Genomic DNA, 26,370 nt, shown 5'->3' with positions numbered 1-26,370 from the left:
CCCCGCGGCCCCTCCCCTGGGCGCACGCGCGACCTGGACGCCATGGCGGCGGCGGCGGCGGCGGCGGCGGCGGCGGCGGCAGGCCCGCGGCCTGAAGCCGCGAGACCGCGGTGGGTGCCGCCCGAACACGACCCAGCGCGGGCAGCAGCAGGGCTGGGCGACTGCGAGGACGTACCGGTCCGGCCGCTGTGCAAGCCCCGCGGCATCTGCTCGCGCGCTTACTTTCTGGTGCTGATGGTGTTCGTGCACCTGTACCTGGGCAACGTGCTGGCCCTGCTGCTCTTCGTACACTACAGCAACGGCGACGAGAGCAGCGACCCCGGGCCTCAGCGCCGCGCCCAGGGCCCTGGGTCCGCGCCAACCTTGGCGCCCCTCACCCGGCTCGAAGGCATCAAGGTGAGCACCGCACCCCCACCCCCAGCCCCCAGCCCCCAGCCCCGGCGCGCTGCAGGCCCCGCACCGCCGAGCCCTTGACTGCCGGCGCTCAACCCCAGGCTCCCTGCGCTGTTCCCTGCGCCGCCCCCGGCCTGCCGCGCTCACCCCCTCGGTCTCCCGCCGCCGCGCTCCGCTCCGAGGCGCTTTTTCTCTCCTCGGGTGGCACGGCCTGGCGCCCTAGCTGCCCGCTGTGCCGCTTTCCCTTAGGTGGGGCACGAGCGCAAGGTCCGGCTGGTCGACGACAGGGATCACTTAATCCGAACCCTCAGCCTCAAGCCGCTGCTGTTTGGTAAGTACGCTGGGCGCCCTCCCCCCCCCCCCCCCCAAGGGCCAGGGGCTGCGGTGCTGTGGCCGCATTGAGGCTCATTTGACCACGTGACTTCTGTTTTGAAATGGTTGCTCCAGAGTAGCCCTTTCCTTTCTACCCAGAGTTTGCTCCAAGTGAGGTACTCGCCCCCACCTCCATAATAGGGTGACATGGTGACCTTTCCACACTCCCCTCTGTGACCCTACTCTGCAGCTGATCCTTCCATCACAGAGTTGGGCAATGAAAAGATAAGCATTTCGTTGAAACTGTCTTTGGACACTCCCTGCCATGGTTAATTCTGTCACATTCTAGAATTGGGGGAGGGTCGGAAAAACTGATAACCAGGTCCTAGCTGATCTCAGGGCCTCTGAGGGGGAATCCCACTCCCAAAGTGGGCCCTGTGGTCTGATAAGAAGCAGGCTGTCCAAATGTGGATAAGCTAGTGCGCCAAAACCTGTCCCATGAGGGTAGCCTTTGCTACCACAGTTTGGGATTCTTAGGATGAAGTTTTGTGTTCAGCCATTGTAGTAGACAAAGCCTTTCAGAGTGACCTCATTTGGAACCAGCATCATAGCTGAGCACACATTTTCTGAGCCCTTGTTATGTGCTAGGCTTCATGCGATCTTGTGTAATTTTCACAACCCCTCTGGGAGGTGGGTTGTAGATTTCACCCTCAGGCTAGTGGGTGACAAAGTGAGGCACAGAGAGCTCCATTTGCTTGGCCAGGCTTACATAGCTGGTTCACTGTGAAGCTAGGATTAGAACAAGGCAGCCTTTCTCTGGAGCCTGCACTCTAAGCCAATGTGCTAGCTGTGAAGACTGAAGCCCTTCAAAGACCACCAATGTCAACAAGACTGTCTTTGACTCCATACCCATGACCCTTCCCAGGATAGGTTTGTCTGGCCCAGTCCTGGTTACCCAGCCTCAGTGGCACACTTACCTGCAGACCTGAGGTGTTCCTGGCTGCTGGGGGATGGAGTGGGTAAGGGGATTTAAGGAGGGGACTGGGAACCAAAGCAGAGCATCTGAGCACATGCTGTTACCCCCAGAGCAGAGGGCTCTGGGTGGGATTATGCCTAGACCTGTGAGACCGATTTCACATGCATGCTGTCTGAGTGAAGGTAGGTTATGATACAAATCCTGTTGTGAGAGGGGCTCTAAAAGATTATTATGATTATGATTACTGTATAATGTTGAAGTCTGTGCATAGCACTATTTTAGGTGTTGGGAACACAGTATTGGACAAAACAGGAAAGTAAAAACAAAACACCTGAAGCTAACATTCAGATGAGGAGACAGACAAAAAATAAACAAATAAGTAAACACACATGGTGTGTCAGATGGTGATAAGTGATCACAGACCAGTAAGGCAGAACTTCAACTGGGTTTGGCCAGGGTGGGCCTCCCTGAGAAAGATATTTGAGCACAGACCTGCAGGAGCTGTGGGATCAAGCCAGGTGGCTGTCAGAAACAGGTGGTCCAGGCAAAGGGAACAACTCTCCCCATCACTACTACACAGCTGTGAACAGACACATCTGAGGTGGGTGTGCTTTCTCTCATCAGCCTTTTTGGGACCTGTATATACCTAATTAAGATGGATGCTAGGTTAAGTGAACCATGAGGCCATAACCCCTGACCCTTACCCCCTAACATGCAGCTTGTTGTGTCAAAGTCCGACAAAGCAGAGAATGAGAAACCCAGACCCAAATTCTCCAAGAGTACACTACAGGAAGCAGAAGAGATTGAACAGAAGGTCGGTTGATTCTGGTTAAGCTGTCAGATGGTCTCTGTTTCTGCAGATGAATGACGGGGCATGATTAGGAGAACTGGGCAGTTGCAGAAAGACCTTCCTGATTGAGGTTCTCATTTCCTCCAAAACCCTTACATGACTTTTGAGTCTTTTGGTGAAAAATGTCCCAGGTTTTACCTGAAAAGGCCTGGGGCTCGCTGCTTGGTGAAATGAGATGAGACAAATGAAGAAGGGACCAATGATTATAAGAATTCCACTTATGAGACAGGCCAGCCACATGGGAGAGGGTGTCCAAAGAGGGGCGTTCCTGAATGTGGTGTTGGATGAATCCAAAGGAGGAAGCCTCACCCCAAGAAGGAGCAGTGTCTGTCTGTCTTCTGTGCCTGCCTGTCCATCCATCTACTGTCACCCTAAAGAGGCAGGAAGGGCCCGAGGAGAATGGGCCTGCTGTGGGTTTTGCCACCACTACCCTACTGTGACCCACCATCAGGGACCCAAGATGCCATGGCTCAAGGGGTAGGTGTTCACAGTGTAAGCTGGGGAGGAGGGACTGGATGTTACCTCAGGGTGTCCCCATCTCCATAGAAAGGCATCCCACCACTTCACAGGGAAATCCCCATGCAGCCTCCAGCCTCTCCCTTTGGGGAACATTTCCTGTTTCCCACTTTTGTTCCTAGAGACATTTGGCAAGTGGGACCTGGCCATAAAAGGCCCTACCCTAAGTTCCGGGCAAATACCTGTTTGACCGATAGGCATTTCCCAAGGGTTTGGACTGTCAGAAGTCAGATGAGGACTGTCTCATTCAGTTCAGAAGGGAGGTCTTCCAATTCTGAGTCACTGTCACCTCCCTGGGGACATTGCTTTCTCTCAGGTGGTTCACTTCTCCCTCCACCTCACTCAGCCCACATTCGTTCCTTATTTAAACAGCAGATCAGCTCTCCTCACTCCCTTCTTTAAACGACTCCAAGATTTCCCATTTCATGTCTAAGTCTCATCTGATCCCCAAGGCTCTCTCACCTCTCAAACCTCATCTGCCACTCCACCCCTCACTCCCTTCCTGCTGATTCTCAGGCACCAAGCTCACTGCTGCCTCGGCGCCTTTGTGTGTGCGGTTCCCTCCACCAGAAGGCTCAGTTTGGCTTCTCCCACAGAGGTTGCCTTCACCCCCATCACTCTGCTCAGACCTCCCCTCCTCAGAGCCTTCTCTCCACCTCAGACTGGTCTTAACGGTTCCTCAGTACTCTGCTGCGTCAGCCTGCTTGTTGTTCTTCTCAGCACTTAGCATCATTGGAAACTATCTTCTGTATTTATTTGTCAATTGTGCCTCTGCCCCTAAAGGTGAGCTGCATGTGTGGGAGGCCTGATCTGTTCCCACTGTGTGTGCAGCGGCCAGTCTACTGCTGACAGTTACTGGCTACCTGGAGGGGTTTACTGGGTACTCTCAGCCAGCGCAGCACCTGTCTGTCTGCTCAGAGTGGTCTCCATCACCATCCGGGCCAGGTGCCTCCCAACTTGCCTCCTCTTCAAGAGCAGCGGGGGGCACTTCCAGTGGGCCAGCAAGAGTTTTAGTACACGTTCTTAACTAGGGTAAATGAGTAATTTTTTTTTTTAAATAGAGGTAACTGGGGATTGAACCCAAGACTTCATGCATGCTAGGCACACGCTCTACCACGGAGCTGTATCCTCTCCCCATAAATGAGTAATTGACAGCAGTACTACAGCAAACGATTTATTTTAAAACTATCACTGCTTTAGCATAGGATTTCCAAACACATTCTTTCTCTGCTTAAAAAAATACAATTAGGCAGGTACATAAGACCACTATGCTCTCTTGACAAGCACTGGAAGCGCAGAAGTAGGGAAAGAATTTTAGTGTGCATATTAGTTCATGTTTGTAAGCAGCTTAATGCAGTTTTCTATATGCACCCACCCCCCTGCTGGTCCACAAGCCTGCTGCTGGGCAGAACTGTGGACCCAGTAAAGGTCAGGAAGATATAATCGAGTCTGCCTGGGGCTTGACAAGTTGCATGGGGCCTGGGTGAGTGTAGCCTGAGGCTGCATGCCTGCCCCAAGGCTCAGTGTAGGGTGTTGGAGTTTGTGGGCAGCAGCAGGGCATCAGCCAGGCTGACATCCCAGTTCTGGGAGGGACAGAAAGGTGGTCTTGCCTGCCCAGCATACACAGCTACCTTTTTCCAGGCAGGGCACTACTGGCTCAGGAAGGGGCCCCTCACTGTGACCATGTAGGTGGGCTTCCATCCTACTTGAGCCAGTCCTGGGTGAGCCTTGGGGCTTCTCTGGACTCTGATCTGCAGATATCCATGGAGGGCAGCAGAAAGAAGGTTTTATGTGTGTCCAGGGGAGCACATGGTTCACGTGACCACTGCAGAGGCTGTGGCTGTGAAGTCCCAGGCTCTCCCTGCCTGCGTTAGCCGCTATTCTGGGCACTGGTGATGGCGCCACCTGCGCACAGCCAACTGCAGATTTCGGTGGCCCTGGCTCCAAGCATAGGCCGTGGTTACCAGCAGACGGTGACCCTGTACCTCCCCACACAGCACGTAGGTCCCAGCATGCCTTCCACGCAGGAGGTTGTGCACGCACGTGGCATCCAGCTGCAGCCAGCGTCGCAGAGTGGGCGCCAGCTCCCCAGGAGACAGTGGGCCCGCCTTCAGAACCTCTAGCCGTGAGTCCAGGTCGCAGTCTGAGGGTCCGGAGGACGACCCATTGCGCCGGGAGAGCCTAACTTTCACTGCTGAATGGGATCAGAGGGGCAGGGTGATGGGTCTCCCTCTGGGAGTATCCCCCCTCCTTCCCTCCACCCTGGTGAACCAGACTCTTGTCTGATGCTCTGCTCTTGGAATCAGGGTCCTAGAGAAGGCCTGTCCTCTTGGCTGTTATTTTAGCAATGTCCCACGCTTATTAAAGGAACTTATTTTTTAGTTCTAACCAGGCGTATCATTTGAATATCCCCTCTTTTGTTTGAGCATCAAGCCAAGAGCTGCAATGAAGGCACTTGTAAGGGGTTGTAAGGGGTGCCGGACACTAGGGGCTCACCAAAGTCGCTAGCGCAGAGCGTGTCCAGAACCTCCTTGGACGAGCGGGTGTCCTGCAACTCACAGTCCCTGCAGCTGGCACGTGGCACTGGGGGGAAGGGTGGAGTGAGGCTCCCTCTGGGCCCCGGGTTGGGGAGGGGAGCCATCAGCAGGGGTCTCTCCCGCTTTCCCTTTGTTCTTTTCGCACCTGTGAGACCCATTTACCTGATCCCTGAGAGGAGTGATTTGAAAGGGTGGGGCACAGCCCTTGGGGCCGAGCAAGGGCAAGATCAGCCTAGAAACTGTGCAGAGACTCACGTGGGCGGCTCGGGCGGGAGCCATTGGAGACGGCAGCCACGCAGAGGCCATGGCCTGTGGGGAAGCGTCCGCAGTGCAGGATGGCTGGCCAGGGGTAGCCGTAGCAGGCCATGACGGGTGCACAGCTGGCCCGCACAGCCTCGCACAGGCTGCGGCACGGGTAGATGACCCTGTGGAGGGGGAAGAGGTCAGGGCCAGTGGGACACCTAGGACCAGGGTTCCTAGACTCCAGGCTGGGGCCTCTGGTGCTCCTAGCTCCAGGCTTGGTCAGGAACTCTGCTGTTGCTGGGCAACGACACCCTGGTCACATAGCAACAGCCCTGCAGCCTGGCTTCTTGCTTGCCAGCTGTAATCTTCGCCCTCAGCCCTGAATCTCCCTTCTTGTCTTGTATTCCTACCTCCCCTCCCCCGGCCTGGCTCCTTTCCAGTTTCCAGTGCACCTCCCCCTGCAGCTCCGGTGGACTTCTCGTGCCTGGGAGAGGGGTGTGGGAGGGGGCCCTGCCCTCTGGGCCTTCACTCCCCATCTTGGAGGGAGAAAGCAGGGCCTCCCTCTTGTCCTGAAAGGCCTGCAGGCTGCTGCAGTTTCTGGCCAGTCCTGGGGTTGGCAAGGATTGAAGAGGCCCAATCCTCAGGTTCTGAAAAAGCCCATTCTTGCTGCCACAGGCATGGTCACCCTGAGGCTCCAGGTCCTAGCTCTGCAAGGAAGAAACCGAAGGAACTGTTGTTCCGGGGATAGGTTAGGCTGGGGAAGAGGAATCAGCCTTGCAGTCTCTCGACTCCCTGAGAGAAAAGGCCACCAGATGAGCCGTGGCTCTATGTCTTGCCCAGATCCCTTGGGCAGACAGACTTTCCACTGGAGAGGGGTCCTCAGCCCCCTAGCCTAAAGCAGCCTGTCGCCTTGCCCTCCCTTGACATTCCGGAGCCCTTGATGATTTGTGGATCCAGATCAAAGGCGCTCACCATTGCTGCTTCCCTGCCTATGTCTCCTCTGTCCCGTGGGCACCTGCTCCTCTCTTCCAGCAACGTCTTGACAAAAAAACCCCTTCATCTTCCCGTTGGCACTCGACACTGATAGGTACACGGCAGTGGCTAGTGAAGGCCCCCCGCCCTCACCTGGGAGCCCCTGCCCTACCTGTCGAGGCACACGGGGGCAAAGAGGGAGCACAGGAAGAGGCGGGCATCAGGGTGGCACTCCCTGGCCAGCAGAGGCAACCAGCTGGCTGACTGCTGGATGGCCTCAGCTGTAGTGTCATGGTCCAGCAAGTTGGGTAGCTGCATCTCTGTGTAGCCAATGTCGTGGCACAGTGCCATGGCCTGGGGAATGGGCATGCACCGCGTGGGGCCCCAGGGAACCCCTTCCCTGCCGTCACCCCATAGCACCACCAGTGCCACCAGCAGCCACGGTCCTCGATCCATCACCTGCTTTCTCTGCCTTGGTCTTAATGGCTTGAGGCTGGGGGCTTTATAGGGCTATACCCACACCCCAGGAACCAGTATTTGCCCAGCTCCCAGGTGCTTGGACCCACCTGGTGAGGCTCCAGTGTGCTGGCCTGGGCTGTTTGCTTTTGATTAGCACATGGCAGGGGACTTCAGAGACTGGTGGCATCTCCTTTGGGCCTGCGGATTACTGGCACCTAATAAACTGAAGAAACTTGGGCCTGTGTTTTCTTTTCTTCTTCTGGCTTACTTAATTGTTTATTAATTTTTTAAGCCATCAGGAGCCTAGTCTGTTGATTAGCAGTTTGGTCTAACCCATTGTCCTGCAGCGCTGCTCCCCAGGGGATGGCTCACACCCTCTCTGGGTTTGCCAGGTTGGGGGGATCAAGCAGGCCAGGGGCGAGGAGCCCTTGTCCTGTCCTCAGTGTCATCACTCTGGGTCACCTACCCATGGAAGCTGGGTCTGGTTGTGAGCATGGGGTCTGGAATACAGCAGCCTGCGTGGCCCTGGCCAGCTCCCTGATCTCTCTGCACTGGAGGCTTCTCATCGGGAGGGTGGGCGAGTTAACAGGGTCTCTTTCTAGGATGAGTATTCAGATTTCAGAGTTGATGACAAGCTTGTGTCAGGACACAGAGTCTGTGCTACCTAAGTGTGATCTGCTGTGATTACTGTTAAAAGCTGCTCCAGTCTTGGCACTGGGTGGCCGTTTTCCTTCCTCTTGGCAATGACTGGAACTTCACGCTGGGAGAATAATCCAGAGAAGTGGCAGACCACAGTGGCGGCACGGCCCTTCCTCCATCAGTTCCTTTGTGGGCCTCTTGTCCCCCTGTCTTAGGAAATCTTCTCTTCCAGGAACAAGGGAATGAAGCAGGACTCAGGCTCTGAGCCTAGACGTGCCTGGGGCCCCTGGGTTGTGGGCTCACCAGGTGTGAGGCATGCGTTCCAGCTCTAGCGAGCTGCTTGTGGAGCTGGTGTGGGGGTATCCAGCCACTGGGGCCAAGCCCCAGGCCTGACTGGCCTTTACTCGCGCTTAGAGGCATGGAGTAGGTGTTCAGTGTACATCTGTTCCCAAAACAAAGGGCACTGGGACATCTCAGAGCATCTGCCAAAAACCTGAGTGATCCCCACTGACCTCCCAGCACTGGGCAGCTCATCCCTGGACAGATGACCAGTGCCCACTTGTGCAGGAGAATGGAGGGCAAGGGCTGGCCTACAGTGCTGGACGTCTTCGCTTTTTGTCTGAACGACGCTGAAAAGTAATAATAAAAGCAAAAACCAGCCACCATCCCCCTGCTTTTAAAATATATACCCATTAAAGAGTAGAGGTTAACCCTCTGGCCTTTGGTCTCACCCCAGGTTGGGTTAGCCCACACCCAGCTTACCTCTGGCTCACCTCCCAGGACTCCCCTGGAAAATGTGTGCTCTCAGCATCAAAGAGAGAGGCCCCATGCTCCAAACACTGGCCAACCTTTGCAGGACAACTTGACCTTGGGGTCAGAGTCCAGAACAGATGTAAAGGGGTATGTGGAGTCCTCCTGACTTGGTGACCAGCAGGGGACAGGGAGCACCCAGGAACTCTGCAGAGAGATAGGCAGTGGGTGCATCAGTGCCGTGGCTTGGACCTTGGCCTCACCTACCTCCTCTTCTGGCAGAAATCCCTGGCTTCCTGAGTGATGAGGAGTGTCGGCTCATCATCCACCTGGCACAGATGAAGGGGTTACAGCGCAGCCAGATCCTGCCCACCGAAGAGTACGAAGAGGCAATGGGCACAATGCAAATCAGCCAGCTGGACCTCTTCCAGCTGCTGGACCAGAACCACGATGGTCGCCTGCAGCTCCGTGAGGTTGGGATCCTGGGACCTGGATTAGGCACCAGGGTGGGGGTACCCAGAATTATCTTTTTGGTGGCCATTTCTCTTGTGCTATCAGTTCTGGCCTCAAGAGTCAGATGCCACCTCAGATCAGCTTGGACAGGCCCAGGCCCAGGCCCAGGGTCCTCCCTCCTTCCCTGGAGAGCCCCTTGCTGCCCTTGGAACCCCAGAGGATGGCAGAATTCACCTGGGGGTTTTGGCATTTATTGCCACAGTTCCTGGGTGGTGTGCTGTCTGTGGTTTGATTTCCTTGCTTCCATTGCTGGGGGCCCCACAGAACTCATGGTGGGTAGGGTGGTAGCTCAGAGGGGGCCAGAAGTCTGCCGCTCCCTGCATACCCCACACCCAGGCTTTTGAGAGTGGTCTTGGTGGGGTGTAGGGTCCCTTGCCTATACAGAGGCCCTCAGTGAGCCTGCTAATGGCCCCAGTGGTCATTTGCTGGCCAGGCCTCCCCATGGTGCCTATTCCCTCTTCACACCCAGGCCTTGGCCTCCCCCACCTCACCTGGAGTGTCTGAGTGGAACATAGGTCTGTCCTTCACTCTGCTTCCAACCAGCCAACAGTGCTCCCCATGGAGGCCACAGTCCTGTGAGGGCTGGGAATGCTTATAGCTCTCAGTTTTCTTGACTATCTTCCTGGTCTCCTACCCATGTGCCTCTGGACCTCTCTGCCTACCCTCACTCCAGCTCAGGGAACTCGGTCTCTGTCCTGTGTCCTCACCTAGGCCCTGTCACCTGAGCTCTTAGCCCTATAGCAAGAACTGGGAGGCTGTCTTTGCTCTGGTGACTCTCTGTCATTGGGGCCACACCACCGAGGCACCATTTGTGCTTTAGGTCCTGGCCCAGACTCGCCTGGGAAATGGACGGTGGATGACTCCAGAGAACATTCAGGAGATGTACTCTGCGATCAAGGCTGACCCTGATGGTGATGGTGAGCTCATACCTCACCACAGTTCTGCCCCTGTGAGCCCTCACAGCCAGATAGCCTGTATGCACAGCTTCTAGAGTAGCCAGAGATGAAGAGGTGAGGATCCAGCCTTGGCCTTACCCCTGGGAAGTAGGCAGGAGCCCGGCCCTCCCATTCCCCTTGGTGACAGTCTCCAAGGCAGTTCTTGGAGACTTTTTTGACCTCGTCAGGCAGCATCTGGGTGCAGGAGGTAGGGTTGCTGGCTGGTGGAGGACAGAGTGGTAGAGCAGGAGCAGAGGGACAGTGAGATCAGCTTGAGTTTGGCTGTTCACTCTGCTCCAGCTTCACCTCTCTAGCCAGGCACACAGTCCGCCCCAGCAGACTGCCTCCCTGCTTGAACCAAGGTCCCCCTTGCCTTCCTCTTGCCCACCTGGAGTCATGCTAACTGCTGGGGGTGGGCGTGGGCAGAGGTGCTGTCATGTAAGCACCCCACCCATTTGGTAATAACCCCCAGGAGGTTTCTGAGGTGTAGTCATCACCCTCATGCCCAACTTCTGGACCAACTGAGGAAGATACATCTGCCACACAGAACTTGGAAGAATAGCCTTGTGGCTGGTGAACCCAGAGTGGAGAATCTGGCCAGGGCCTGTGGCTAGAGGGGTGTCATGCTGCTACTGCCCCTACATACAGAGCTAGTGACAGACTCACAGCCCTTGAGGGCCCCCACCATCAGAGAAATCTGGGCCAAAGCATGGAAATGTCTCAGTTGGGGGTCAGCCAGGATAACATGGAGCAAGAACAGGGGAGAATGTTCTCATCTGGGAGCATGGCCTGGCTTTTTCTGCTGAGGTGGGCTGGTTACCTAGTAGGCAGGACCCGCCAGGTGTATTCCGCTCAGAATGGGACCTGAGGTCATGAGGGGACTTCTGTAGTGTGGAAGGCCCTGGACAAAAGCCAGCACTGAATGCTCTCTTTCTTCACCCTCTACAGGACCGCAGGGTAGCCACCACGCTCTACAGAGCCAGGCTGGAGGGCCAGGGGCAGTCCTTGGCCTAGGGTCCTGGCCATATGGCTTAAGCTTCCTTTGGAGACCCTACTCTGGCCAATCTAATAGGGGTTGGGTTTCATCCTTTGGGGCCAAATCAGGGCTTAAACTGAGAAAATGAACTTCTCTGGGTCTTCCTGTAGGGCCTGATGTGACAGAAGCCAACTTCATCTGACCTGAGTCCAGGTTGGGGGACAGGTGCATATGGCCCCCCAGTGCCTGAGGCCAGGGGTAGGTAGGAAGGTGCAGCCTCCCCACCGTGGCCTCCCGCCATGAGCTTGGTGGGCGTTGATGGTGGGTGCTCTGTGCAGGAGTGCTGAGCCTGCAGGAGTTCTCCGACATGGACCTTCGAGACTTTCACAAGTACATGAGGAGCCATAAGGCAGAGTCCAGCGAGCTGGTGCGGAACAGCCACCACACGTGGCTCTACCAGGGTGAAGGTGCCCACCACGTCATGCGCGCCATCCGCCAGAGGTGAGCATCTGAGGCTGCCCTCCCTTTTGCAGTGGGAGAAGTCCCTGGCTGCGTCCCAGGGAACAGAATTGATTAGCCAACTCAGGATTAATTTCTACTTGTTAGATCAGGATTGGTACCCATTAGGAACTAGGCAGTTAACAAAGGCAAATTAGCCCTAATTGTGGGCAAACAATATTCATTTGGGATTAGGAATAGGTGGAATGTTTGTTTTCTGCTAATTAGAGAAATGACCTCTTACCTCTTTCCACAGGACCCCCTGCCCCTGAGCAGTCGGGCTTTAGATAAACAACCTTCTTCCCGGACGGCGTTTCTCACCCCCTCCCCCAACTGAGTGGAAATCTCATCTTTCCCACCCAGTGGATGTCTCTGGCATCCAGGGAGAAGGGCCCATCATGAGTAACCCCTTCCTGCTCCCGGAGGGCCAGTCTGGGGTGGCTTAAGGGGCTTCCAGGAGAAATAGGCAGGGGCAGTGCTTGTGGCAGGCCCAGGGTCCACCTTGGCAGCTCCTTCAGGGTGCTACCCGGCACAGGGCTTGCCCAGCTGAATGCTGCCTGCTGCCCACCAGGGTGCTGCGTCTCACCCAACTCTCACCTGAGATCGTGGAGCTCAGCGAGCCACTGCAGGTCGTGCGGTATGGTGAGGGAGGCCACTACCATGCCCACGTGGACAGCGGGCCTGTGTACCCAGAGACCATCTGCTCCCATACCAAGCTGGTGGCCAATGAGTCTGTACCCTTCGAGACCTCTTGCCGGCAAGTACCTCCCACCTGGGAGCTGCCTTCAACTCCCAGACCAGGCACCCCCATGGCACAAGTCCAGCCCTGCCCTGAGGCTATGCCCTTTTATCTGGGGCCAGGAGAGCTCTGGGCCATCCTGGTCGAGGATACCCTTCCCCCCAGGGTGTTTACCAAGTGGCCCCAAAAGGGTGGCCATCTTATGTCAGTGGCCAGACTGAGAGACCCACAGACACTGAAACTAACCCCCATAGCTCTCAGGCAAGGGGTGAGGTTAGACCCCCCCAGTTCTTCCTGCCCCCTCCCCTGGTTCTGATCCTGTCTCCACCTGCTCTGCGCCTTTGAAGCTGTGTGCCCCTCCCCTGCCAAGGCATGGCGGCAGGTTTCTCTTCACGTGGCTGCTCTGGCTCAGCCCCTTCTAGTCGCTGCCAGCCCCCTGCATGATCTTGCTGCTTCTGCTAGCCTACCTTACCCAGCTGGCCCTTGGTTCAGGCCATGTAGTTTAGCTAGGTGCACCTGTGGTCTTGGCTGCCAAAAGACATTGTGATACACAGAAAGACTGGGTTTGTGGGGAGAAGAATGGACTGGGGACATCTTGGCACTGACCTGCTCTGTTGTCACTGATCCCAGCCTGCCCCTCTGGCCCTTGGGAACCTGGGCAGCTTATCCTGCCCACAGGTAAGCCCCTGGGAGTGTCCACAGCTGGGGACCTGCTCAACAGCCCCCCTGCCTTACAGCTACATGACAGTGCTGTTTTATTTGAACAACGTCACCGGTGGGGGCGAGACTGTCTTCCCTGTAGCAGACAACAGGACCTATGATGAAATGGTAAGGGACAACTGGGCAGTTACTCTGGTGGGATGGCAGGGCCTTGGGCAAATGTAATTCATACTGGTATCCTCAAGACCTGGGATCTAAGTGGTCCCCTGGGCACATCTGACTGGTTTCCCTCTGGCCACATTTGTTTGGCTGCTTGGCCTCAGCTCCTGGCCATAAAATAGGAGTAGCTTGAAAACTATACCACCCTGCTGCCCACAGAGTCTGATTCAGGATGACGTTGACCTCCGTGACACTCGGAGGCACTGTGACAAGGGGAACCTGCGTGTCAAGCCCCGCCAAGGCACAGCAGTCTTCTGGTACAACTACCTGCCTGATGGGCAAGGTGAGGACCCGTGGCCAGCCCAGGGCTGCCTTGAGGGAAGCTTCCCTTTACCCAGCATTGCCTGACACTCTGGTGAGCTGTTTCCGGCTGCCCTTCAAATGGTTGTCTGCTCTTAGTGTCGCCCAGAGACCATCCTCAGTGACTTCAGCAGCCTGCACCTGTACAGCATCCTGGGTTATCTGGAACCCTGTGATTTCCTGATGCTCCAGCCTTCCAGCTCACTGGGGCTGGGGACATATGTCCCTTAGTAACCCATACTAAGAAAGGCTGTGGACAGGCCTGGCAGCAAGAAAGCTGGTTTCAGAGGGCCAATGGTGTTGATAAGCCATTCATTACAAAGAGGTGCTGAGCCCCCAAGGAAGCCCTAGAGCCAAATTTTTGCCACTGAAAGTGTGCACAGCTAGGCCCACCTCTGCCATGCACTTGGGCTATGTGAGGTCAAGTTCAGATCAGCCCACAAGTTCGGGTCTGCCCAGCCTAGTCTCTCTGGCCCCTCCCCTTTTTCACACCATCTTCCTCTCCTAGGTTGGGTGGGCGACGTGGACGACTACTCACTGCACGGGGGCTGCCTGGTCACGCGCGGCACTAAGTGGATAGCCAACAATTGGATCAACGTGGACCCCAGCCGGGCACGGCAGGCATTATTCCAGCAGGAGATGGCGCGCCTGGCCCGCGAAGGTGGCTCCGATTCGCAGCCGGAGTGGGCCCTGGACCGGGCCTACGGCGATGCGCGCGTGGAGCTCTGAGGGGAGTGTCCACCCGGTTCCCCAGCCGCAGGTCGCCGGCCGCCCGAGGTCGGGGGCCATGCCGTCCCCTTGTCCAGCTGCAGGCCAAAGGCCTGGCCAGTATCTTGGCCCACCCCCGCCTCCAGCCGCGATTAGGACACAGTTCCTATAGCCATGTTATTTATTGTGTACAGACCCGTGCTGCCCCGACAAATAAAACCACGGCTTGGAGCCGCAGGCCCAATAAGCTCCAGGTGGGTGGGAGGGAGGAAGACTGGGCGAGTCGGAGCAGGCGGAGGCCGGGGGCGTGCAGCGGACGTCACGTGAAGTGGGGGCAAGGGCGGCCCAGCCAATCCCAGCCGGACGCTGTGCGGCGGAGGGCGGTCGTCATTGGACCTCGGGGCCGGGCGCCCCTTGCCTCTGCTACCTGTTGCTACGGGCGTTGTAGAGCGGCTGCGCGGCGCGCGGGAAGCCTTGTCTCGCGAGAGCTCGCCTCCTTTCTTGACGGTGGCAGCTGCAGCGGCTCGGGGACCGACATGGACGCTCACGAGGACTACATTTGGCCGCGGGCAACCTCGGAGCTTATACTCCTCCCGGTCACGGGTCTGGAATGCGTTGGGGAGAGGCTGTTGGCGGGTGAGCATTGGCTTGAGGCGCGCGCCCTAGCGGAGAAGAAACCGAACGCTTGCTTGGGGAGGGGTCTTGAGAACAAAGGGATGCTCGGAAGAGGACGGGCGGCGGGCGGGAGCCTGAGAGATGGCGGGACTGAGGCCCAGCCAGAGGAGCCCAGGAAACAAAGGGCTATCGAGGCCCTTCATACACTGCGGCTGACGCGGTGGGTGGGGCGGCGGAAAGGTGCGGGGAAATGCAGTCGGCGGGGCAAGGGGAGGGAGAGACGCCAGTGGCCTCTTCGATGGTCTAGGCAGGGGCATGGTCTCCCCCAAGAGGACGTGACGGGAGGTCGGTGATGAGCACCGCCCCCCCCCCCCCCAGGAGGGCGGGTCCAGGGCCGGGAGCGTGGCCTGTCGTGGGAGGGGGCGGTGGTTGAGGCTCTTAACTGGAAGGCGGGGATGAAGAGCCTCTGATCAGCATGGGGTCGCGGGAAATGTGGGATGAGACCTTTCTGAGCAGGCCACTGCTCGGGAAGGCGGAGGCTCAGGCCCCTCCCTAGATGTTTGGGGTCCAGGAATCCGATGTCGGTGCCCCTCCGAGGAGGGTCGGCTCGGGAAGCAACGGTCAGGAATCTGAGGTGGCAGAGCCCTGGAGAGCAGTTGAGTCCTGACTGGAAGCCACTAGGGACCGATGATGGTGCTGCTTAGTTTAAGGGTCCCGAGGCAGGGCATTGGCTGTCTTGAGTGGACTGCTCTCAATCCTAAGAGGGACAGATGTGTAGGGGTGGGGGATGGGGCGAGAGACGGCCTAGTTTTGATCTGCCGTGGGAGCTCTGGGAGCCCAGGGTTCCTACTGTGAGCTGCACCCCTAAGACTCCTGGAGGAAGGGGATAGCTAGGTAGAAACCCAAAGAACCGCAAGGGTGAACTAGAAGCTAGAAGAGAAGGGGTGAGTTCCTGGCAGAGAGTAAACATGCCAAAGGTCTTGAGACTGAATTTGTCACTTTGTGGGAAACGGAATTCTTGTGCGGCTTCAGCAGGGGTGGGGATCTAGGAGAAGAGGCTGGAAAAATGAGGCCTGACCATTTTAGGCTTAGATCTGACTTTATCCCTAATGGCGGTGGGGAGGCCCCACTGAAAGGTTTTAAGCGGGGGAGTGGCTTGGGAAACACAGGTTAGAAAGCTCTAAAGGGAATTCACCTATTCCTGTGACTTCCAAAGTGACTTTTATATTGATAGTTCTCAAATCCCACCCATGTAATCTGTACCTGTAATCTGAATTCCGAGCCCTGTTCTCTTGTGTGCGCCAGGCTCAAGTGCACAGGTGCCTACAAATTGAATTACCCCTGCGGGGGTATTCCAGCTCATTAGGGGAACACCAGCCACTCAGGTGTCCCAAGCCTAAGAATTGACCTCACTCCCCCAAGCCAGTCTGGTTGATCTGTACTTCATACATGTGGCATCTGTCTATTTTTCTATGTTTATTGCCATCATTTGAGGCCATGGCACTGTCTCTGACCTCAGTAGCATTATCTCTAGCCCATCCTTGAGCCCTTTGTTTCCTGTTCTACCCAAAGCTCTCACTCACCTCAGGGCCATTACCCTCGCTATTTCCTCTACCAAGAAAGGCTCACCCCCTCTCCCTCCTGTCTGCTTTTCCTCTGGCTAACTACTGCTGATCCTTGATTCCTCAACCTAAATGTCCTCAAGTTGGCCTCCCCTGACAGTCACCCAGTCTGGTTAGATTAGACCAGGGTTTTTCAGTCTCAGCACTCTTTATATATTGGATCAGATTATTTTGTGTGGGACTGTCTGTACATTGTAAGATGTTAGGCAGCATCCCAGCCTCCATTCCTAGATGCCAGTAGCACAACTCCCAGTTGTGACAACCAAAACTGTCTTCAGACATTGCCAGATGTCTTTTGGGGGAAAAATTGTTGCAAACTACTGGAGTAGACTTTCCCATTTTATATTCTTAAAGCAACCTGTATAATTCTTTCCTGGAACTTAACCAAAATTATGTTTACTTGTGTGATATTGTTTAATGTCTGCCTAATCCAGGAGCAAGGTCTTATTCACTACTCCAGCATATAGTTCATTGCCTGGTTTATAATCGATGCTCAATAAATGTTTATTGAATGTCAAAAGATTGAGATTGCCAGCTGGGAATAGCATGCGGGATTGCTGTTGTCATCTCAGGTTGAGGTGATGTCCTGAACCAAAGTCACTGTGGTGGGATTTGCACTCTTTAGAAAATGAAATGTGCAGAACTTGGAGACAGGATATGAGAAGTTAGAGGAATGGGCTTCCCAGTTTTGAGCTGGGGAGTGGGCAGAGGGTGGTAATGGTCACTGGGATGAGGAGCAGAGAGAACTGGAAGCTAGTAGAGTGGGAGGTGCCTGCAGGGCAGCCAGGTGGCAGCAGAGGGTCACAGGAGTGTGGGCTGCCTCTCCCTATTGATATGGAACATGCTCACATCTTCAGAGATACAGAGAAGCTCCTGGAAATCAGGAGGGGTTCTGCTGCGGCCCCAAGGTAGAAAGGCTGCCTTACTGGGACCACCTCTCTCCTGGGGGAGGGGGAGGAAGGCATGTAGAGGTAAAGGAGACCAAAGATTTGGGGACTAAAGCTGAGAGGGTTCCTGTTTGAAGCATGAGAAGTTAGGTGGGCTGAGGAGACTGAATGCGACTGACTAGGGGATCAGAAAGTCAGCACTGAAAGTACAGCTGAAGCGGAGACCAAGGATTTTCCAAGGTTCAGGCCTGCAGGATTGAGTGACGTTTGGCAGTCACAGGCTACATACTAAGAATTTTCCCTGCTCCCTGTCTCTTCTTCATGGCTTATCAGTTGGGTGAGGGGTTCTGATGTGGCTCTTTGCCTCTGTGTAGGTGAGGGGCCGGATGTCCTGGTGTACACGTTGGATTTTGGTGGACATCTGCGGATGATGAAACGAGTACAGAACCTACTTGGACACTATCTTATCCATGGGTTTCGGGTGCGACCAGAACCCAGCGGAGACCTTGACTCGGAAGCCATGGTGGCAGTATTTGGGAGCAAGGGACTCCGAATTGTAAAAATTAGCTGGGGGCAGGGCCGCTTCCGAGAGCTGTGGCGCTCTGGCCTGTGGAACATGTCTGACTGGATCTGGGATGCACGTTGGCTTGAGGGGAACATAGCCTTGGCACTGGGCCACAACTCAGTGGTGCTATACGACCCTGTGGTAGGGTGCATCCTGCAGGACGTGCCCTGCACGGACAGGTGCACCCTCTCCTCAGCCTGTCTGATTGGAGACACCTGGAAGGAGCTGACCATAGTGGCGGGTGCCATTTCCAACCAGCTCCTGGTCTGGTACCCAGCAGCCGCTTTAATAGATAATAAGCCTGTAGCCCCTGACCGCCGGGTCAGTGGGCACGTGGGAGTCATCTTCAGCATGTCATACCTAGAAAGCAAGGGCTTGCTGGCCACGGCCTCAGAAGATCGAAGTGTTCGCATCTGGAAGGTGGGTGACCTGCGAGTGCCTGGGGGTCGGGTGCAGAATATTGGGCACTGCTTCGGGCACAGCGCCCGTGTATGGCAGGTCAAGCTCCTAGAGAATTACCTTATCAGTGCAGGAGAAGACTGCGTCTGCTTGGTGTGGAGCCATGAAGGCGAAATCCTCCAGGCCTTTCGGGGCCACCAGGGCCGTGGGATCAGGTCCATAGCTGCCCATGAAAGGCAGGCCTGGGTGATCACTGGGGGGGACGACTCGGGCATCCGTCTGTGGCACCTGGTGGGGCGTGGGCACCCGGGTTCAGGGGTCTCAGCTCTCTGCTTTAAGTCCCGTAGCAGGCCAGGTGCCCTTAAGGCTGTGACGCTGGCTGGCTCATGGCGAGTACTGGCAGTGACAGACGCGGGGGCCCTGTACCTGTATGACCTCGAGGTCAAGTGCTGGGAGCAGCTGCTGGAGGACAAGCGCTTCCAGTCCTACTGCCTCCTGGAGGCAGCCCCTGGTCCTGAGGGCTTCGGACTGTGTGCCATGGCCAATGGGGAGGGTCGTGTCAAGGTTGTCCCCATCAACACTCCAACTGCAGCTGTGGACCTGACCCTGTTCCACGGGAAGGTGCACAGCCTGAGCTGGGCCCTGCGTGGCTACGAGGAGCTCCTTTTGCTGGCATCAGGCCCTGGTGGCGTGGTGGCTTGCCTAGAGATCTCTGCTGCACCCACCGGCAAGGCTATATTTGTCAAGGAACGTTGCAGGTACCTGCTACCTCCAAGTAAGCAGAGATGGCACACGTGCAGTGCCTTCTTGCCCCCAGGCGACTTCCTGGTGTGTGGGGACCGCAGGGGCTCCGTGTTGCTATTCCCCTCCCGACCAGATCTGCTCAAGGATCTTGGGGTTGGAGGCAAGGCTGGGGCTGGTACTGGAGCACTTGGAGCAGGTAGTGGCAGTGATGGGTGTGAGAGCACCTTGGCTGAATGGGGCCCTGTGTCCACCCTCCCTTCTCTGCATGGGAAGCAGGGTGTAACTTCAGTGACCTGCTATGGTGGCTACGTGTACACCACAGGGCGGGATGGTGCCTACTACCAGCTCTTTGTGCGAGGTGGCCAACTCCAGCCAGTCCTACGGCAGAAGTCCTGTCGAGGCATGAACTGGGTGGCTGGGGTCCGTATGGTGGCTGATGGAAGCATGGTCATCTTGGGTTTCCATGCCAATGAGTTTGTGGTGTGGAGCCCCCGCTCACATGAGAAGCTGCATATCATCAACTGTGGTGGAGGGCATCGCTCCTGGGCCTTCTCTGATACCGAGGCAGCTATGGCCTTTGCCTACCTCAAGGATGGAGATGTCATGCTGTACCGGGCTCTGGGTGGGTGCACCCGGCCACATGTGATTCTACGAGAGAGCCTGCATGGCCGTGAGATCACTTGCGTAAAGCGTGTGGGCACCATCACCCTGGGGCCTGAATTTGGGGTGCCCAGCTTCATGCAGCCTGACCACCTGGAGCCCAGCTGTGAGGGGCCTGGCCTGATCGACATCGTGATCACGAGCAGCGAGGACACTACTGTCTGTGTCTTGGCACTCCCCACAGTCACTGGCTCAGCCCATGCGCTTACAGCTGTCTGCAACCATATCTCCTCCGTGCGTGCAGTGGCTGTGTGGGGCACTAGCACCTCAGGTGGCCCTCAGGATCCTCGGCCAGGCCTGACTGCCCATGTGGTGTCTGCGGGGGGCCGGGCTGAGATGCACTGCTTCAGCATCATGGTCACCCCAGACCCCAGCACCCCAAGCCGCCTTGCCTGCCATGTCATGCACCTTTCATCCCACCGGCTGGATGAGTACTGGGACCGGCAGCGCAATCGGCACCGGATGATCAAAGTGGACCCAGAGACCAGGTGAGGAACCCTGCCAGAGAGGAGCATGGGGTGGGAGCATGCAGGGCAAGCCCTGTGCAGCTGCGCCCAGGTGTCACCTGATGGCTGTGTATTGTTCCTCCAGGTACATGTCCCTCGCCGTATGTGAGCTTGATCAGCCTGGCCTTGGTCCCCTTGTGGCTGCAGCCTGTAGTGATGGGGCAGTGAGGTGAGAATATAGGACCAAGGGGGCTGGGAGACAAAGGAGACCAAAGGATGTCCAGAATGGGTTCTGAGCTGGGCCACCCCCCGCCCCCCCAGGCTCTTTCTCTTGCAGGACTCTGGGCGGCGGCTGCAGCTCCTGGCTGAAACCTTCCACCACAAGCGGTGTGTCCTCAAGGTCCACTCCTTCACACATGAGGCACCCAATCAGCGGCGGTGAGAATGGCTGCATGGTAGTCCTTCATGGGTTGGGTGGGGGCTCCTTTTGCTTTCCACCCACCCTCCTCACTGACCCACCTGCCCTTCCCTGGCTGCCAGGAGGCTGTTTCTGTGCAGTGCAGCCACGGACGGCAGCTTGGCCTTCTGGGATCTCACCACTGTGCTGGACCACGGCTCCACTGCCCTGGAGTCTCCAACGGACCCTGGGCTTCCCTACCGTGAGTAGCTAGAATATAGCTGTGGTTGTCCCCCCATGTCCCCGCTGCACTCACCCATGTGGCAGACTGAGCCCTGACTGCCATCTTCTTCTTCCAGGGCTGGGCACCCCCTGCCTGACCCTCCAGGCACACAGCTGTGGTGTCAACAGCCTGCACACCTTGCCCACTCGTGAGGGTCATCTCGTGGCCAGTGGCAGTGAGGATGGCTCCCTCCATGTCTTTGTGCTTGCTGTGGAGATGCCAGAGCTGGAAGAGGCTGTGGGAGGTGCTGAGTTGGTGCCCCAGCTACAAGTGCTAGAGGAATATACTGTTCCCTGTGCACATGCTGCCCACGTCACTGGCCTCAAGATCTTAAGCCCAAACCTCATGGTTTCAGCCTCCATCGATCAACGGCTGACCTTCTGGCGTCTGGGGCATGGTGAACCCACCTTCATGAACAGTACAGTGTACCACGTACCAGATGTGTCCGACATGGACTGCTGGCCCGTGAGTCCTGAGTTTGGCCACCGCTGTGCTCTTGGGGGCCAGGGCCTTGAGGTTTACAACTGGTATGACTGAGGTGTCCCGCGGTGGCCGGTGTGCTGGGCATGGGGCCTGCTCACAGACAGGATGGTGCAGGAGTGACTGTCTGTGCCCAGCCCAGTGTGCCCTGAGGGGAGGAGGAGGCAGCCGCGGGTTCCTGACTTCAGAGCAGGAGCTGGAGGTGAGTAGACTGCTGCTTGTGCAGACCAACACTCCCCACAACAGAACTTTGTATCAAGCCAGTTTATTTTGGCTCCAGGTCTCTAATAAAATCTGTGGGGGGTTTTCTCTTTCAGTTGATGACTTTGTGGACATTCCCAGTTATTGGGGCCTCTGTGGCCTTAGATGTGGCTCAGTGGAGGGAGACCCAGCATGGCCAGCCCAGTGTGGAGCACTTCACGTACAGCCCGCAGAAGCTGCAGACGGGCAAACATTTGACCAAACAGGTGTGGTCGAGGCTCCTAAAGGAGAGAGGGGGCCTGCTGTTCTCATCCTTTACTTCCCCTGCACTGCCCCCCTCCACAATGTACCTACCCCCTTTTGCTGTGTGCTTACCCCTAGGATGTGTACACGGTTGTAGTATGAGCTGAAATCCATGCTGAGCTGTACCAGGAACTTGCAAACCTAGAGACAGAGACAAGTCACTGGCCTGTCTCTGTGCCCCAGACCAGAATAAATAGTGTGTGCAGTCTGTCTTGGTCCTCTCTGCCTCACCATCTCTGTGCGTGCTGTGATGTGGAGCCCCGGGGCTGTGCAGGCCAGGGCTGCTGTGTGGCTCAGCAGGTCTGGGAAGGGGAGGACGCTGTTGAAGAGCAGCAACCACTCACCCTGTGGGGGACAAGGGTGATGGGAGGAAAAGGCCCCAGCCTCCTGTATGTGCCAGCTCCCCAGGAGGGGCACTCACCTCATCATGTAGCTGGGAGAAATCCAGACTGCTCACAGGTGGGAAAGTTGGGTATAGACCTTGTTCCATGCTGCACTCGTAACCCTCAAAGAGTGTAGCGAGACGTGCACAATTATACATGACAAAGGTGCCACTTTTGGTACCCTTCGTGGAAATGTTGTCAGTCAGGGCCAGGAGAAGCTGAGGAATGAGGGGTGCAGCTGCAGGGAGAGAGGACAGCCACCACACACGCTGCCCCCCAGCCTTATCCCTGCTGGGCACTCAGGCTCACCTGACTCTGTGGAGCTGTGCTAAGCATCTCAAACTTAATGGCTGCCACAGAGAGAACCATGAAGATTTCTGTCCAGGCTGGGTCTGAGAAAGTATGGATCAGTCAATCTCCAGAGACAGGTGCAGAGGACCTGTCCCTACCCAAAGCACAGCCCGGTCTGCCAGGCGCACCTTGTGCCAGGTCCCTGCCATGCTTCAGTGCTGAGGCCTTGCATACCTGGGCGTGCCGCAGCCTGCATTTTAAAAAGAGTGAGAGGGAGGCCAGGGGGCGAAGCCCCACCCCCCCACCTTCAACTACCCTGGCTCGGTGGCCGTCCTTCTGGCCTTACTCACTCACTCGTAGTACTCAGGGGCTGTCAGGGTGCCGGGTACACCAGCTACTTTCACTGGGCCACAGACCAGGTGCTTCTGTCAGGAAGACAGCAGGGGCTCAGCCACTTGGCAATACCTGCCAGCAATACCTCAAGGAAGCTCAATCTGTTTCCTAGACCCCACCTCCCCCCCCAGCTCCTTACCAGGCTTAGGGGCCTCCACCTCAAGCCTGGGCTTTCAGGAAACAGGCCAGCCTCCTCAACCTACTCTTCAACATTCTCTGGGTTATTCCTCCAGGCTGCACCTTCTTCTAGCATCTGCTGCACCTGCCCATTCCCCCAAGGTCAAGTGTCACCTTCTAGACCCATCAGCTAACAGGCCCCCTGGTGGGTTTCCAGGGCCCTCTGAAGTGAGTGAGGGGAGCTCCACCGTCACTAACCTGTCTGAGAGGAGCCTGGTCATCCAACTTCCGCCAAAGCAGGTCCAACTTTTGTTGCTGGAACTCCTCCTCACAGCTCACCACGTGGACAACCAGGTAACCCTCTGCACCAGTGTCTGGGGCCGCAGCCTAAATAGAGTAGCCCAGTCACTGCCGGGAACACAAAACACCTGGTTTGCAAAAGGCCAACAGCGTGGGGAATCAGTCACTAACCATGCCTGGGGAGCCCTCCTCAAGCTGATGCTGCACAGCCTCTTGCAGCTCAGCCAGCACAGACAGCAGATCCTCTGTCACTGCGAAGAGAACACAGGGTTGGGAGTAGTAGTGAGTGCAGGGCCCACCTAATTTCTGGGCCTGCTAGGGTCTGGGTCTTACCCAGACAGCTGTCCAGGTTGGGGTCATAGCTAGCTGTGTGTCCGCATTCATCTACCAGCTCCTTCAGGCGCACACTGCCCAGGGCTCCAGGGAACAGAGCTCCCGAGTCACCAGCGGAGGTGAGCTTCGCATGCGCGCGGCTCCTCAGGGCTTCATTCGCGGTTCTCTCCGAGGCCACAGGCCAGTCCACCCGCAACTGCTGCAGGAAGGTCGACATGTGCGGATCCCGCACAGCGGGCACTTGGCGCACACTCACCCTGCGAAGCGAGGTGGCCGTCTCAGCTCGAGCCCCGGGCCCGGCTCTCCCCGACTTCCCACCCACTGCGGCCCGCCCCCGCCCCTGGCCGCGCGGCTCTGCAGCACCGGCGGCGTGCCTTCTCCTTTATGGCCCGCGTCCCCGCTTACCCATGAGCACGCAGAGCTCGCGCCAGGTGATCGGCAACAAGCACGGCACGCAGCTGGCTAAGGCGGAGGGCGCCAGGGCCGCCACGTAGCGCTGGGCAGTGCAGGACGACGCGCCGGCCTGGTGCAGCGATCGCGGAAGGGGCGGCATAGGCGGCTACGGCGCCGAGGACGCGCTCGAAGACGGCGGACCGCTGCAGCTGGAGAGCCAACCCCGTGGGAGTCGGCACGCAGCGCAGCACCGGGGCCACACCGGGACCCTGCAAGCAGGCGATGGCGTGAACCACGCGCTCGGGGACCTGCGGGAAGACAAGGTGGTGAGCGGGTCGCAGCGCCCCCAGCTACTCTGGGCCGCACGTCCCCCATCGGCCCGCGCCTACCTGTCCGTCACCGAAGCGTGCTCGTAGCGCGCGCCGCGGCGCAAAGAAGTCTCGGACACGCAAGTGACGGGCGCGCGTCTCCTTGAACCACACGGGACCGCCCGGACCCAGTGCCGCGTTGAGGGCTTCCAGCGTCTCCTCTACCCCAAGGCGCCCCATCGCCATGGCGACCGGAAAGAGCAAGCGGAAACGGAACCAAGACGTCGATGTTGAACTTCCGGGAGGAGCGCTGGTTGGGGCGGGGACTTGGCTGCGGTTCCGGAGTGGACAGGTGCGCCAGAAGGAGCTGTGGCGACCGCGTTCGACTTACAGCCCCAGCTCTCCTTCCGCGTAGCCCACTAGCCTGGCCCGGCTCCAGGTCAGCAATCTACAGGTCCGCTCCAGGCCTCGGGTTCTCTCGGCGTCACCCGTATTCGCAACCGGGGACAGAATCCACGCGACTCGGTGGGGACTCAAGGCTTTTCTCTATCGAAGTCTTACATCTATGTATTTGTGGTAACGTTTCATTTCTCCCATCTTACACATGATAAAAACGCCAAAAGTTCCAAATGAATTATCACTGAAATAGGGCAGCGAACATTAAAGCCATTTTGACGACCTACTGAAAAAATAAATTTTTAAAAGAATTTGTGTTCTGCGGTCTCAGGTTATTTCCTTTGAGATACGCGTTGTCTTTATTCCCAATAAATGCCCGCTGGTAGAACTGCCAGTTTTCTCCTCTTGAATGTGGTGGAATTAGAACTATCATAATGGTTTCCAGAATTCTTTTAATGCTACTCTCACCTGGTGTACGTTAACAGGGATTCTCCCACTTCCTGGTTTAGGCAACAAGCTTTTGTGGATCAACTACACAATGTGACCATGAGAGGGACCAGTTTAAGAACAGCTCTCAGAGCATCCCACTCCTCTACCAGCAAGAAAGCTGTTTCCGCTGTCCCACGGGGGCTCCTGAATGTTTTCACTTCAGTGTAACTTAAATCCCCCTTTTCTCTCTTGTCTTTAACGAAGACTGAACCTGATGCAGCTGAGCACTGGAAAACCCGTGATCTCTGCCCTGGAGCAGTTGTGTGCCCAGAGCTCACAAAGGAGAGGATCTGAGGGATAGGAAAACCTTGGCAAGGCCCCTTTCTGAGCCAGGGATGCAAGGCCCTATTGGGAGGCGCCGAAAGAGCACTGGGCGGACACGACATTCCCGATGGCTTCTTGGGTGCCCACTCAACGGGAGTGATCGTGTCATTCCAAAGCGCTTTCCATGCCGCAGGCACACGACCCGGAGATAGCTGCTAGTCTCGGTGTATGAAGACGGTTGGGGGTGGTTTTACCCCAGGAAGTGAAGGGCTATCTTTAGCGAGCTGCGGGCTGGGGAGGCCCTGTGGGACTCACCGCCATTGCAGCCCTATCCGGAGGCCCTGGGTCGTCCCTCCCTCGCCAGTGTTACCTCGGGCTCCAGAGATGACAGCCGTTCAGGCTCTCCGACGTTTACGCCCGTCGCTTGCTGTCTGAGGGCGTACCTGAGGGAGGGACGGAGACCAGAGCGACCCAATAAATGATGTCTGGGGGTCAGGGGATAGCCCACCCCATCTGGGCCAGGACGCTGCTCAGGCAGGAGAGCAGGAAACGAAATCCAAGCGCAGCTGGAATGCTCTGGAGACAACAGCTGCTTTTGGGATTCCGTTGCCCGCTGTCCAGCCGTGGGGGGGTGGGGGGGTGGGGGAGCAGGGGATACCCTCGCCCCGGGGCCAGATCAAAATCCCCTCATTCCTAGTCCCAGGAGGCGGCCCCAGGAGTAGGCGGTAAAATCTAGTCTAGTGGGGGAGCCGCTCACCTGGGCCCCCAAACAACAGGCATGGTGGGGGCCTCCCCTGGGAACAGATCCCGGTCTGCATTAGATCCACGGGGTAGGATTAGTCCTGTTGGTTCTATGCAGTCAGGGCCACTGCGGTGACGGTGGCCGGGCGGGCTTTGAGATCAGCC

General features: G+C 57.0%; 4 protein-coding genes across 6 annotated transcripts; 2 read left to right on the top strand and 2 right to left on the bottom strand.

Annotated features, from left to right (window-relative positions):
* The first annotated feature begins 74 nt into the window (after nt 1-74).
* P4HTM (prolyl 4-hydroxylase, transmembrane) lies at nt 75-14,437 on the top strand. Its single transcript, XM_064496555.1, has 9 exons — nt 75-396; nt 643-724; nt 8,930-9,120; nt 9,981-10,077; nt 11,410-11,572; nt 12,141-12,326; nt 13,046-13,136; nt 13,347-13,470; nt 13,996-14,437. The coding sequence occupies exons 1-9, from the start codon at nt 235-237 to the stop codon at nt 14,214-14,216; spliced, it is 1,317 nt and encodes a 438-aa protein (XP_064352625.1). The 5' UTR covers nt 75-234; the 3' UTR covers nt 14,217-14,437.
* On the bottom strand, nt 4,219-5,732 carry LOC116158229 (secreted frizzled-related protein 2). The gene is made up of 2 exons (XM_031470306.2): nt 5,544-5,732; nt 4,219-5,241 (listed from the first exon to the last, which is right to left on the bottom strand). Exons 1-2 carry the CDS (start codon nt 5,686-5,688, stop codon nt 4,925-4,927), a joined length of 462 nt encoding a protein of 153 aa, XP_031326166.2. The 5' UTR covers nt 5,689-5,732; the 3' UTR covers nt 4,219-4,924.
* On the top strand, nt 14,433-21,747 carry WDR6 (WD repeat domain 6). Its single transcript, XM_010978626.3, has 7 exons — nt 14,433-14,831; nt 17,694-20,175; nt 20,279-20,362; nt 20,455-20,571; nt 20,674-20,792; nt 20,890-21,495; nt 21,611-21,747. Exons 1-6 carry the CDS (start codon nt 14,732-14,734, stop codon nt 21,348-21,350), a joined length of 3,363 nt encoding a protein of 1,120 aa, XP_010976928.1. The 5' UTR covers nt 14,433-14,731; the 3' UTR covers nt 21,351-21,495; nt 21,611-21,747.
* On the bottom strand, nt 21,543-26,370 carry DALRD3 (DALR anticodon binding domain containing 3). 3 transcript variants are annotated; one of them, XM_031470304.2, is made up of 13 exons: nt 26,222-26,370; nt 24,397-25,907; nt 24,020-24,315; nt 23,615-23,871; nt 23,453-23,532; nt 23,240-23,368; nt 22,826-22,896; nt 22,660-22,721; nt 22,490-22,572; nt 22,219-22,302; nt 22,029-22,142; nt 21,870-21,938; nt 21,543-21,775 (listed from the first exon to the last, which is right to left on the bottom strand). In XM_031470304.2, exons 2-13 carry the CDS (start codon nt 24,559-24,561, stop codon nt 21,656-21,658), a joined length of 1,530 nt encoding a protein of 509 aa, XP_031326164.1. In that variant the 5' UTR covers nt 24,562-25,907; nt 26,222-26,370; the 3' UTR covers nt 21,543-21,655. The 3 variants fall into 3 exon arrangements, with proteins under 3 accessions (XP_031326164.1, XP_031326162.1, XP_031326160.1); XM_031470302.2 differs by having other exon boundaries at nt 22,219-22,362; nt 26,222-26,367; XM_031470300.2 differs by having other exon boundaries at nt 22,219-22,398; nt 26,222-26,359.

The sequence above is a fragment of the Camelus dromedarius genome, chromosome 17, assembly GCF_036321535.1.
Source record: "Camelus dromedarius isolate mCamDro1 chromosome 17, mCamDro1.pat, whole genome shotgun sequence".
Lineage (NCBI taxonomy): Eukaryota > Metazoa > Chordata > Mammalia > Artiodactyla > Camelidae > Camelus > Camelus dromedarius.
The sequence above is the reverse complement of the archived record's forward strand: the minus strand, read 5'-3'. Positions and strand labels throughout refer to the sequence as shown.